This window comes from Pungitius pungitius, chromosome 5 (assembly GCF_949316345.1).
Source record: "Pungitius pungitius chromosome 5, fPunPun2.1, whole genome shotgun sequence".
Lineage (NCBI taxonomy): Eukaryota > Metazoa > Chordata > Actinopteri > Perciformes > Gasterosteidae > Pungitius > Pungitius pungitius.
In genome coordinates, this window is record NC_084904.1 from 413509 (window position 1) to 427412 (window position 13904).

General features: G+C 43.5%; 2 protein-coding genes across 2 annotated transcripts in view; one reads left to right on the top strand and one right to left on the bottom strand.

Annotated features, from left to right (window-relative positions):
* pcsk5b (proprotein convertase subtilisin/kexin type 5b) overlaps positions 1-5926 on the top strand; it is a 55529-nt gene extending 49603 nt beyond the window's left edge. The window contains exons 27-37 of the mRNA XM_037482094.2: positions 39-245; positions 464-547; positions 724-910; positions 989-1203; positions 1563-1805; positions 1901-2134; positions 2222-2402; positions 2492-2709; positions 2900-3000; positions 3189-3396; positions 3888-5926. Coding sequence (XP_037337991.2) covers positions 39-245; positions 464-547; positions 724-910; positions 989-1203; positions 1563-1805; positions 1901-2134; positions 2222-2402; positions 2492-2709; positions 2900-3000; positions 3189-3396; positions 3888-4306 — 2297 coding nt within the window. The 3' untranslated portion in view covers positions 4307-5926. The remainder of the gene's footprint in view (positions 1-38; positions 246-463; positions 548-723; positions 911-988; positions 1204-1562; positions 1806-1900; positions 2135-2221; positions 2403-2491; positions 2710-2899; positions 3001-3188; positions 3397-3887) is intronic.
* A 389-nt stretch (positions 5927-6315) lies between these two features.
* On the bottom strand, positions 6316-10984 carry rfk (riboflavin kinase). Its single transcript, XM_037482102.2, has 4 exons — positions 10405-10984; positions 9424-9575; positions 8169-8271; positions 6316-8032 (listed from the first exon to the last, which is right to left on the bottom strand). The coding sequence occupies exons 1-4, from the start codon at positions 10484-10486 to the stop codon at positions 7860-7862; spliced, it is 510 nt and encodes a 169-aa protein (XP_037337999.2). The 5' UTR covers positions 10487-10984; the 3' UTR covers positions 6316-7859.
* Between the last annotated feature and the right edge of the window lie 2920 nt (positions 10985-13904).

Genomic DNA, 13904 nt, shown 5'->3' on the forward strand with positions numbered 1-13904 from the left:
TTTATGGAAGCCGCCAAAATGAGTGTTTTTGTGTCCAGGCGGCAAGTGTGTGGATCACTGTGAGGAAGGTTTCTTTGTGGATGAGGAGAGCCAGGAATGTGAGCCGTGTCACCGCACCTGCCTTACCTGCGGAGGGCCACAATATGACGACTGTGACTCGTGCGAGGGCGGAGTCACACTGAAGAGCGGGGAGTGTTTGAGCGGCAGAGACCTTCCACTCTGTCCCGGGACGCACTTCAGAAACGGTTTGGAAAAGTACCAAATGTTTCAACCGTAGCTAATTGTTCTATATTTGTAAAATCTGATGCTTTGCACCATTGTGATATTTTGACTTTTCTATATTTCACTAGGCACCCTGTGTTTGTGTAGTGATCTGTTGTTCTCACCCTTGATTTCCCGCTACCTTCCATGTGATTGATGTCTGCATGTTTTGACCGGGTTTCCTTTTGCGGGTCACGGTCAGGTGAGCAGGACTGTGAGCGGTGCCACTCCACCTGTGAGACATGCTCCGCTGCAGGGAAGACGGACTGCAACAGCTGTGATTCTGGTAAGCATCTTCTGCTTCTACATCTCAAATGGGCTCGTGTGAAAACCTGCCGTCACGGTACGTCTCACGTAGGGGGGAATGTGAGACTGGATGATTAAGAATCGACCTTAAAGATAACCTTACCTTCCCGTTTGTTCTCTTTTGTGAGTGATGCAATTTGTCTTTTTTGTCTTGAGGTCGATTTTTGACTGCCCATCAGACCTGCTTGTCCCGGTGTCCCTCGGGGACTTTTGCCAACAAGACGTCCAGCCGGTGTGATGACTGCTCCAAAGGATGCGTCGCGTGCGACGATGCCCAGCAGTGCCAGCGCTGTCGCAGTGGGCTTAACCTCCACAAGGGAGTGTGTGTGGAGGATTGTCAGAGGTGCTTGTTCTGTTCTGCAGGCGAACACACACCGTAGTAACACATCCATGACACCCCATTCTCCCCTCTCCTTCCCAGAGGGTTTCCTCAAAGTGGCGTTTGCCAGCCGTGTGCCCCGGAGTGCGCCTCCTGCCAAGGAAACTCCTCTCGCTGTCTGAGCTGTGAGAACAAGTACTTTCTTCTGGACCACTCATGCAGGTCTCGCTGTCCCGAGGGCTATTACGCCAGCGGGGCGCAGTGCCATCGCTGCCCGGCTCACTGTGGAGAATGCAACCCAGACGGCCTGTGTAAGGGTAAGCACGCTGGGTTGAGCGGTTAAGGGCAGAGAACGTGGATTACGAGGATTAAAGAGCGGTGTTTTTGAAAGGTGACTTTAGTGATGAATCAGCTGTGCCATGTGAGATTGTAAGGTAGTGAGGACCGGAGGAAAATCCCAGGAGAAGAATGGACAAATACAGGAGACATTGAAGTTGGGCAAAACCAATATTTGTCATGTTTGTATCTTTAGCAGAAGTACCCATAATAGCATAACAGTGTTTTTTCTCTTTCTTTTAAAAATGTATGTAGTGGTACCATCAAGGCAAGGGGAACCAGTATGAGGAAGAGTCTGCTTTAGGGCATTAAGAGATTTTAATGTCCTTCTCTCTCCCAGAGTGTGCTCAGTACTACTTCTCACATGAGGGTAAGTGTGTGGGTGATTGTCCTGACGGCTTCTATGCCAGCAACGAGCAACAGGAGTGTGTGCGCTGCCATGCTGATTGTGCCTCCTGTGACGGACCGAGCTTTGATGACTGCGATGTGTGTCACAACCCGAAAGCTGTCCGGTACAATGGAGAGTGTCTGGCTAAGTGTCCCAACAGCACTTACTACGACGCCACTACCAATGAATGCAGAGGTAGGGGGGGTGAAAGTGGAAATCAAATAACGCTGTACTATTTAATGAAATGATTTATTAGCCGTCTGCTTCTCATTACATTTCATGTTTCCCAGATTGCGACAGGTCGTGTCTGACCTGCTCAGGACACGAGCCCTCATCGTGCCTCAGCTGCGATACCAAGAGGCGCAGAGATGCCAGTGGACACTGTGTTTGGTTCAGTCAGTGCTCTCTGGACTCATACATGGACCACAGCGGGCAGTGCCAGCCGTGTCACCAACTCTGTCATCGCTGTTCTGGGCCGAGCCAAGACCACTGCCTCACCTGCAAGGAACCAAACTTCCTGCACAGTAAGCTGTATCCATAGGACATTCCCAAATGCTCATGTAAACTTCATGTTTAAAATAAAAAAATAATTGCAACTCTGTGTCCATCAGACAACACATGTGTGCAGGAGTGTCCTGTGGGTCACTACGCAGAGGGCGAAGACGGACGCGTGTGTGAGCGCTGTCACTTCAGCTGCAGGTCATGCGCCGGTCGTCACAGCTTGCAGTGCGTCGACTGCAAGTCCGGGTTCTTCAAGCAGGGGAGCAGCTGCGTGGAAACCTGTTCGGAGAGGTTGAGGGACACACGGACACACAAAATGACGTCTTCTTTTCCCTCGAAGAACATCTACGAACTAAACTGGTTTCCTCTCTGCTTGTCAGTCACTTTGGCAACGCGGCCGCCATGGTGTGTGAGCGATGCGACCCCTCCTGTGGCCAGTGTTGGGGCCCTGGTAACAAAAACTGCCTGAGCTGTCGGGAGCGCTACGTCTACCTGGGGCAGTGGGGGCAGTGCCTGCAGAGCTGCCCTCCAAGCTTCTACCTACACGGCCGGACCAGGACCTGCCACAAGTGTCACCCGACCTGCAAGACCTGCAGTGGTAAAGGAAGCCGCTCGTGGCTCATTTCTGCCACGTGTTGTTAGTTCGGCCCCAATTATTTTCATAGTCAGCACCCAAATTTCCCCCACCCGAAGTATTTGAAACGTCTGCTGCACCTTTTGATCCGATGGCAATCTGTCAGTTCCAGTTCGGCCGCGTGGAGACGTTTGACCGTCTCCTCTCTTTCCAGATGGGGGCGCCCTGGCCTGTCAGTCCTGTTATGAAGGCTACACTCTCATGGGAGGCATCTGTGTGTCCCGCTGCCTCGTAGGCCACTACGCTGCTTCACAGGTGAGAGAGCTCATGTGCTGCTGGATTGCATAAACATTGTTTCTGTTCATAATCAGAATCTCATGGTGGAAAATAAATAATATATTGGACCTATAAGTCCGTCACAGTCGCTCTGGAAGTCCCCAAGCACATGACCCAAGCAGAAGGACATCCAGTCTGCTGTGTAACAAATTCCTCTGTCGCTTAAGGGCTCTGAGTCCGAAAGTGATGAGCCAAACTGCACGCCATGTGACCCGTCCTGCTTTGACTGCCGGGGTCCCGGCATGTGGAGCTGCACAGTGTGCCCGGCACTCCTGATCCTGTCTGAAGGCCGCTGCTTGTCCTGCTGTGGAAATGAGACACGCCATGATGATGCACCAATACCCAGGGAGTGCTGTGACTGCAAGGCCTCACGAGGTAAACCAGAAGCCTCACTGGAACAGTCCGAGTTTAATCAAACCCACAAAGACACAGACTCCATTGAGACTTGCATCTGAATAAATAGTGTTTTACTTTGTTTGACTCATCAGACGCACTCTTTCAGGGATTATAACTTGTAATGGTCGCCATCCTGAGTAATTCATTTACAGCCTTCTCACACGCTCCGTCTCCTTCTTCTCAGAGGAATGCATTCTGGGAGTGAACTTTAGGATGAGAGATGCTTCAATTCATTTACAGCCTTCCCACTGTAGAGACATGGGTTACCCAACATAGTTTGCAGTGCTCCACAATCATGCAAATATGTTGTTTTTTACAAAGAACCTCCCAAGCTTTCATGGCCTCCAAAGACCAGCATTCGACTAAAACCCAAGTTTTGTAAAACACACTCATCCCGGACAAACCGAATGTTCAGATCACATCTCTTCTTTAAATGAACCTAACGATGGGCTCCGTCTCCTTCTTCTCAGAGGAATGCGTGCTGGGTGTGAACTTTGTGATGAGAGATGCCGGGGACTCAGAGGCTCAAGGAGGCACCGCTAAGCTCTTCGTCCTGGCCTGTGTTCTCCTCATCGTGTTGGCGGGCGGTGGGGTCTTCCTTTTCCTCACTGCTCGATCCAAATCTCTTGTCATCGCACCCAAAGCCAAAGCGGGAGGTTACGAGAAACTGGGCACCACCAGAGGCATCGCATCACAACCCACCGCGTCCACAAGCGGGGAGTACTGCGACCGCATCGTTGAATATGAGGAAGATGAGGAGGATGACGATGATGAGGATATCGTGTACATGGGACAAGATGGGACAGTGTATCGGAAGTTCAAGTATGGACTCTTGGATGAGGACGAGATCGAGCTGGAGTACGATGACGAGAGCTACGCGTTCAATTGAAAAGGAAGCCTAACGTATGAAAGGAGTCAAAACTCTCCTCAGATACTTATGCTTATACTTTGTGAAAAGTTGGATCTTGGATCATGTTAGTACAGTCATCGGTGAAGCAGGACGACAACTTGGCATCAATGTTTTTCCAATGCTATTACATTTCAAAGACATTTTAGTCACACTGCCCAATGAATGTGTGAAAATGTCAGGAACTTTACGACGGCTGCTACGGAAAGTCTTGAAGTCTTTATGACTGCTGGGTCCAATCGACTCAACGTCTAATCATTGTCAGATTATATAACCTATTCCTGTGATTGACATGAAGTTGCATGTGTTATTTACATTTTATTACAAATTTAAATGATTAATAGTTGATTCATTAATTAGCACAACATGACATTATGTAACAGACATTATGCACTGATATTGTGCACTGCTACAACAACCTACAGAAGTATACGTGCATGGTAGTGAAAATGTACACAGTGAAATATCCATCTATGATGTTTCAACACAGTGGGACATTAATAACTATCGTTTAATCGCAAATTGTACTGTAATTACAACCCAGTTAACTGCACATTTGGACAGTATGCTAATGTCATACTTATGTCATACTCTGTTTCCGCGTCCTCTGTTTGAATTGTAAGCTGAACTTTGTATCGCAATGCAAGAGTCAAAGCAAACAATACACTGAAGTACAATCTGTACCTTATGCAAAGATGGACTCCTTCTGCAGGAGGGTGGTCATTTTGCAGGGAAATCTACTTTCTTGCCGTAGGCCGTTTTTCCTCTATGTAATACTTACTACTTTTAAATCCTACTTGGGTCTATGTTGACCAATGCAGCTGTGATGTCATTTGCTGGTTCCTCATTTGTCACAGGGGGGGGGGGTCATAATATATGTGCTTTTGTTTAACCCCATTTATTTTAGTATTCTCACACAAATTGAAACATTCGGCCCTGGAGAGATACATGTGAACTTATTACTAAAGGACAGCTTCTGAGATTGTTCTACATACTGAGTTGCTTGAGTCTTTGATAATTAACTACAGCGATTACCCAGCAAACAGGCTGAGTCCAGGGTCTTATCTAATTTTAGACTTTGTAGCAAATAAAAGCCGTAACAATTTGTTCCTTAGCTGCAGAGCAGGGAGGGCTGACTTCTGACTGAAGTGAAGAGTTGCATGACTTCTGTGTTTCAGCCACATCGGAAAAAAGAAACAGCCTAAGCCTCCAAAATCCATTTTCATTCGAGTCTTTTTCTAATTATAGCAAGTGTTGGTGAGGTGCATTGGTGCTGCTCGATGCTCGCCTCACTTGAAGAACACAGAACGTTTGCAGCTTGTTGGCCACGAACCTTCCTTCCTGTCTCTTCTGTACAAACACGCCTGCTTCACACTTTGAATCTACTTCAACAGTCAGTTTGGGACATTTGGACTTTTGACCCACATACAAAGAGTGTCTGATAACTGTAATATATGTCAGAAGGATTACATTGTAAGACTTTGGTTTGATTAAAGGGGTTTCTTTTAAAATGCGAATGATCAAAAGTGTGTATGTGAATGGTTTTAAGAATTAATTTGTTTTTGCCCTGAATTTTTGATTGAACCTTTTTAAATGAGAATAAAACTTCAGATTTTACCTGGTTCTTCCTCATAAGGTTAATAGATCAAGATACCAACTATAGCACATTGACTTAAGGACACCTTTTGTTCTTGCTATGACTCATGTACACATTTGTTTGGCTGTGGGAACATTTCGATTTCAAGTGTGTTTTTGTGTGTGACGACACGGTAGTCTTAGTATTTGTCTTTACAATTTGTCCCAGGAGAGAAAACTGAATTGAATGTCAATTCAATTTTATTTTATTAACATTTTGAAAAATGATTTAAAAATAAATATGCCTATTTGCCAGACCTGATATAACAATAATAGCAATATTCTGTATGGCAGGTATCGGTCAATTATGGCACAGTCCTATTGAGATACCTCAGTGGCCCAAACAAAAGGCCATGTTCAATGTTCGATCCTGATTTATGCTTTACGAATTTAAAATACATATTTCCATCACATCTTTTACAGAATAGAAAATTGACAAGTATGTTCAATATATTTGATTAAGTTACAGATAGCAGAAACAATGAAAACAGAAGAGGTGCAAACATTGGACTCGTAAGTTTTGAAAACAAAAATTAAAACGTCCACCTTTAAATCTTCCAACAGGTTTAAAGAAGCAGGTCATCACAATTCAAAGATACATTCAATTTTATTTTGTACATTAAGTGCTTTAGAGGATGAATAGAATTAATATTGTAGCATTTTGCATTAGAGAAGGTTTTTATAGCTGAGTTTGTCAAAGTGACTACAGTGAAGTACTGCTGCTTCTATTCATTCTGTCATTGTTTCCCTGCAAATTGAAAACTAAACCGATGTAAAACAAAAACGAGGCTGAGAATGGAATCGTTCTTGGAAATATATATATATATGTTCACAGAGGTTAAAAGAATTGAGCAGTTGTCATTTTCTTTGTAAAACCTAGAGGTGGGCACACACACATTCTTAAAGACCCCATGAATGTAAAATGAAGCTAACGAATATAAAGTATTGAAGAATTGCGGGTTAGTCTGCAATATTTATAGAACAAATTAGAATATACTTGAAAGACTGCTGTCTTTCCCAAATAGAAGTGCAATGTACAAGAGCTGTGCTCATTATACTCATCAATGTGTTTCTATCTGTAACAAACCCACAAACACTAGTGGAATGTAGGTCTGAGCATCAGGCCGGCTGCACTGAACAAAACAATGTGCATTCCTTCAACTGTTATTATTATTATATTTGTGTCACTAATACCACTTTAATCCATAAATCAATGTTAAATATAAGTCCTTACCTAGTTCATAGGTTAATAAATTATGCAAGATTTTTTTTTTCTGCATACGTATCAAAAAAAATATTAAAAAATCAAATGTAAAAGGGCTCATCTACTTTACGGCAGTGACACAGAGGGCTTGTGTCTCACTATGAGGGAAAGACATTCTCTTTGGAAACTGAGATGAGAAAGCCAAAAGACTTAAACACCCCTAAATTTACATTAATAATTTAAGCTCCACATCTTTACCGGCTTGCATTTTGCTGTTGTTGCATATTCAACTAACCGTGGTGACCAGTGTTGTTACAGATAAATAATGCCCAGGTTCTCCCTCTAAATATCTGACACAGAAACAAATGCCAACAGTAAAGAACATGCAGAGTATCTTTTGTTTTTTCAACCTTGGCCTGAGAGCATTCACAGAGTTAAGTTTATGGACCATTTGGGTTTTCTGTTGTAGAGAAAATCTGTTGTAGGAATATACAAATGAACATCTATTGAGTGGCAGAAACAAAGCAACACAAACAGTTGGGACAAATGAGGAAGAAAGAAAGAAAGAAAGAAAGAAGGGATTGGTTGTTTTAGATGATGTCCATGTGCAGCCAAAACAATTGCAAAGAGATCTCAGAATGAGGATGTGTGAGAATCCTCGGTTCTGGAGCCAAGTGCTACAGTCACAGCCGGCTGTCAGTGACCATTTAGAATAGTCTGTGAGGTGGAGGGGCTGCTGGGGGTCAGGGCTGCGGACGGGCTTGGCGCGCTGGTGAAGAAGTTGTCGTCTCTCAGTTTGAGAGGCTCTGGAAGCTCCAGCTGGGCCTTGGCCTCCTCAATATCGTTGTTTATGGCTGCAATGAGCGCTTCTGTTATGAACACAAATAAGTGAAACATGCAGAAAAGAAGTCAGATGATGAGAGAAGAATAACAAGCCGAGGGAAAAACATTATTGCAGAATCGCTCAGTATTGGTAGTGGGACTAGAGAATGCGCGGCATCTTACCAAGTGAGCTGTAGCTTCTCTCTGGACGGATGTACCCCACCATGACGACACTTAAAATCTCTCCATAGAAGTCCTCTTTGAAAGTGTGAATCACGTGGGTCTCCTAGAATATGTAAAATACATCTGGATCTTTAAAAGGATACGGCAACTGTCAAATGTACTGGTAAACATGCACCTTGTGTTGTCCAAAAGTTAGTAGAGTAATAAAATAAGTTACAAAGTAAATGCTAAAAGAGTACCAAACATGGCAGACTCTGTCCACTATTCTCTTTAGAGAATTTGACACGACGGTTATTCAATGAACACTTATTTGGATTGGATTTTCCAAATATGTTTTGCCCCACTGGGAAATTTGATTTGTGTGAGACCATGGCCTTGTGACCATGGATTGTAAAAGACTATTCAACATAGTAGGAATAGATTCGCCAAGTGCACGCGTCTCTTCGGATTAAAACACCAAGCAGTTTGCAGTGAATGCTTTTTTCTTGTACTGACTTGTGTTTTCTGTGGTGTTTTGTAATTTGTTAAGTTTTGTTATTTCTTATTTACATGTGTGAGCAAATGTTTACCTGCCAGAGCTACATTTAAAGGCCAGGAACACTCTTTGAGGCGTAGCAGCCCCTTTAAGAGATGACTGTGCTGTGAGGACATGTGACCGGTGTTAACCAGGTGAAAAGGAGGCGCGAGATTCACTTGTTCGTAATGACTTCCAACCCGGTGTGCAGCCACTTGGTAAGCTCTCTTAATTTCCAATGTCTCTTGTCTGCTTTATGATGTACACTTCATGTTGTCTGATGTCGCCATAATATGTTGCTGCTGTGTTTACTTTCGTTAGTTTTATATGTTTAAAGCTTAAAATGTGGACTGGTGTTAAAGTAGGTACTTCCTGGTTTGCCGTGGGGCATTGTGGGAGTTGTAGTTTCCTGCTAAGGAAAGACTGCATGCTTGTGTGAATGTGGGGCATAACGTTTGAATGTGAATGCAAATAATGAAACGATGATGGTGGATTATTATTGGTGTTATTATAGTATTTATAATGTTTTTGTATTTTGAATAGTGTTATTAACATAAAGAACTGGGGAGCTGTGTTTGTTGTACTATGCACATGGGAATTGAAACGTTGCATTTCTCATCATTCCAGGTTTATTACTTGGTTCCTTTTTGAACAGAAATAAACAAAGAAATGAGGAACGCAGAGTAATGTCCTATGTATGCCGGGTATGCCCTTTCCGTGGGGAGAACACAGAACACTGACCATGGACTTCTTAATATTTTTGTAGTATGGGTTCCAGCCAATGCTCATCACCATCTTGTAGACGTCCCCATTACCGACACAGGCCCAGCCGTAGTAGATCCCTGTGCCGATATCTGCTGGAAGATTGTCCACCACCGAGTCGGGAAAGTTGGCTGGAGATGAGAAATAAAGTGAGACAGAAGAAAAGAAAATGTTTAGCATGTGAGCAGAACCTCTTCTCCAATCTCACCTCAAAGTTAATGTAAACTAAATCCAAACCAGATATAGAGAAACATTTGAACTTATTTTATTGAGATTGTTATTTTTTACGACATAAAACACTTCTTTTTGCACTGTATAGAACCTCTGAGTGATTGGACACAAACCTCTTCTGTAAAAGAAAACATGATTTACTTTAGAATATCTTCACAAATGCTTTAACCTGCATCCCGGTTAAGAGATAAGTCAAGCAACCTGTTTGGAGTTTCAAAGGCACCTTCAGGAAATGTGTGTATATATATTCTTAACTTCGGTCTTCTGAACACTGGGCACTGGGGTGACGTCATGGGTTCCATTGCCCATCTTCTCTCGCGTTGTTGAATGGGGATAAACCGTTTCACTTTGATAAAAACATGACGTCACTACTCAAACCTGGACACGGATAAAATAGTTGATCAGCCATCAGATTCAACTCGTTTGCATCCCAGTCCAAACAAAAAGGTGCGCGCGCGTTGCGTAAGCAGGTGTCGTCGTTAAAGCGGTTAGTGCGAGTTGGCAACAAGCTACGATCCTCCGCCAAAGAGGAAGCCTTTTGGACATTTAGGTCATAAACACAGACGTTGAATGAGAACTAACGTTGTGTAACATTTCTCGTTAGTTCTCTCTGCGGGGAAGTTTCTCTGAACCGATTGAGACCGAGATCTTCGTAAGCTAACGTTGTGTAGCGGGTCAGCTAACATGACCGAGCCGCACATCGGGCTCAATGGCAGACGATGGACTCACCGGTGGGGATTCCCAGTTCCTTGCTTCCCCTCCCGAAGCCTCGGATGACCTCTCCCCGGCAGAAATACGGGAGGCTCTTCATGACTTGCGCTAGCTTCCGGACGACAGCTGGCTAGATGGACGCCGTAGAATGACCTCGAACGTTGAGAGGACGTCGGACTGAACAATCAGCCGACAATCAGCCAGCTCCTTGACTGTTAGCACGACTCAACCCGAACTGGTGTGGAGCTCAGATCCGTCCTGGAATTCGGCGAGAGCTTCCGTTGCCTGGTTAGCGCCGCTTGTGTTGGATGAAGTTGAACGTCACTCGGTTAGCAGCGGTGGTTAAAACTCACCCGCTGTGCTAGCTAAGGTAGCTACTGGTAGCATCTATAGAGGCACCAGGATACTCGAACGATGACGCCTCGAGGTTTCTAAAACACTAAGAAGATAACTGCCCCAGTTTCACCTTGGTTAGGTCCACAGTAACAATGAAGCTCTCCCAGCCGGTAGTTACGACATGTGTGGGAACATAACGTTAGGGTTCACTAACACTTTTGATGACGTCAATGACCACGTGACTAAAGCAGGCCGGGAGTTACGTGTCGCGTTCAAATGTTGTAGGAAAAGAATAGCGAACACATATGAACGATTCTAAGATGCATTTAAACTGTTTTATTGGTCAAATGTGACTTTTTTTTTATTGTGTTCTCCACATACACACAGTTGTTTGAAAATAAATAGTTGTATTGTTAATTTGTCATTGTGAAACATAAAACATGCACATTGTGTAAATAACGAATGGTCATCTTTGTAGTAAACATATGGTTTGAAAAACAACACTTTTGATGTTAATGACTCCTTTGTCCACATCTCGTGAAGTTTGATGTTGATTATGAATTCATTTCCACATTTTTATTTAACATTTGGTGAAATTACAATTACAGGCAACACTAACTCAAATGTAATTACAAAATGTGTGTTTAGACATGTATTATACATTTAATTAAAGTATTATACATTTAATTAAAGTATTACTTTTGGGAAGACAACACGTAAGTAAACCAATTTTAAGCACCAAAACAGTTACCGTTTTTACTGTAATGATAGGCATTCTATTTGGTAACCACAAGGTGGCAGTGTAGCCTTTCCCTACCGTGTGATGCTATATGTGAGGAATAGAAGAACAACCACAGGACGTGACTGGGGACCATGTGCGGAGTTCTATCAAATAAATATAACTAGCTAGCAGCACCAATGTTTATGCTTGACTTTCTTAATAAACAGAAGGCTGAACATTGCATATAGCACCAGGTGGCAGTATACGTGTATTTAAAACATTTGTCTGGCAGCTATTTTTGATTTAGTCTTGGTCACGTTTGTTCTCCAGTGAGATGTCAAGTTGTTGGAAAACCCAAACCAACCTGTTTCTCCGGCTCCTCTGCAACTGTGCGCCGCGACGAGGTATCCTGAAGCCATTCCACTACGCACCCTCAGGGCCAAACCAGTTGTGAAAGTGCTCACTAAATTCTTTTCAACTTTCGTCTTGCCTAAAACTATACAGAGTGACCAGGGCACAAATTTCATGTCCAAACTGTTCGCACAGGTAATGAGAGAGTTAAAAGTTAAACATGTAACATCAAGTCCATACCATCCAGAGTCTCAAGGTGCACTTGAGAGGTCCCACCAAACCCTAAAATCTATGCTGCGTAAATATTGTCTTGAGTCTAACCGAGAGTGGGATGAAGGCCTCCCTCTTCTGTTGTTTGCGGTGCGTGAAACTCCTCAGGAGTCTTTGGGGTTCAGTCCTTGTGATTTGGTCTTCGGCCATACTGTCCACGGCCCCCTTCGGCTCCTTAAAGAAAAGTGGTTGTCAGAGTCGCCAAAAACTGAGCATAATGTGCTGGATTATTTCAGTTGTTTTCGTGAGCGTGTGTCAGGGAGCCCGTGAAAACTTGTCACAAAGTCAAGCGTTGTTATGACAAAAAGTCTGTCCTCCGTGTTTTCCAACCTGGCAGCTAATTTTGATTTAGTCTTGGTCGCATTTAGTCATTTCAAACCTTCTTAGTTTTAGTCTAGTTTTCGTCAACAAAAACATTTTAATTTAGTTTTACTCTACAAAAACTAATTTGATTTTAGTCTAGTTTCTAGCAACCTTTTTGACGCGGTGTTATGACTGTGGTCATTTGTGTACGGCTGTGTGCCCTGTGTTTTTCCTTTTTTGCTATTTTTCTTGGTTTTTATTTTTTGCCCTCATGCAGATCGGGGTGCCACCGCCAGGTGTGGATTGGTCGAAGATCCTCTCAGTTTCCGTGATTGGCTGCAGCGGGACTACTAGGAGATAAAACGAGCCAACATGGCGTCCTTTGTGAGAGTGGGGAAAGCAGCAGCAGCAGCACGCCGTCCTCTATGGAATGCCGTTTTATTACAAATTGAATAAATACACGGTAATGCATAATGACACGGTATTTCATTTCACGTTCTTATATGCAAATCAGGGGGCGTGGCTATTTGTAATACTGGATAGGCCATTATGCCGCCAGGTATTAATTACTTTATTGAAACAATTATTTTACCTTATTTATGTTTGTGGAAATAAATAAGTTTATAATTTAAAGGTTATTTGTTTTTGGCTACTTGGGAGATGGGGAAGATGGGGCCTGTTCATGTTGCGTCCTAGGCACCCCTAGACTGGGGCGTAACACGCGGGCCAAAAATTTGACAGAGTGGCCAAGAACAAATGCATGAAGCGTTTGTGTGAAAAATCATTACATGAAAGGATTTGGATTTTACCAAGTAGCAAAGCATTTATTTGCAAGGCACTTTAACAAATTTGAAAGGGTGTAAAGCTCGCCGACTTCATGAGAACCAGGGGCATAAACGCAGCACTTTGTTGTCTTTGTCCTCTTTTGACACGGCCACTGGAAACGTCACGGTCCTTTGTTTCCACTGGGAAATTGTTTTTTCCTAAGAAAAGACACCCTTAAACCGTTCTACAAATGGTGCAATACACTATTTTAAAGCTGGATCATGAACCAGCCATTCCCAACCAGACCCCCACGTCTTTTCTTTCTCTTTCTCCCCTCTTTACTTTTTGGTTTCATGACCAGTTTTTTTCTCTCGTGTCTGTCCTCCAGGTTTTCCTCCACCTGCTCTATGCCGCCACATTCTTGACTTGGAAGAAATAGAATAAATAGAATAAAGATTTGAAGAACAATACTTGGATGAATGCATGAATGCATTCTAACAATAAATAAAGAATAAAATACTGATTATTTACGGCAGCTGACTTGTTGGTCGTTTCTGGGAAAACCTGGCTCCGCCCACTCAGTGTGCCATTGTGACGGCGTCCGCACTTGTCAAAAGGCCCAGACAATAAGAACTAATATTGGTCAAATTGTGTGGTCTAAGGCATTTTACATGTTCTCACTAGACAAGAATGTGATGTTGTCTGTTCCTGTCCTGTTTAGTGGCCAATCCGAAGCACACAGAGAACAGAACAAGCATCTCTTGAGGTTGTA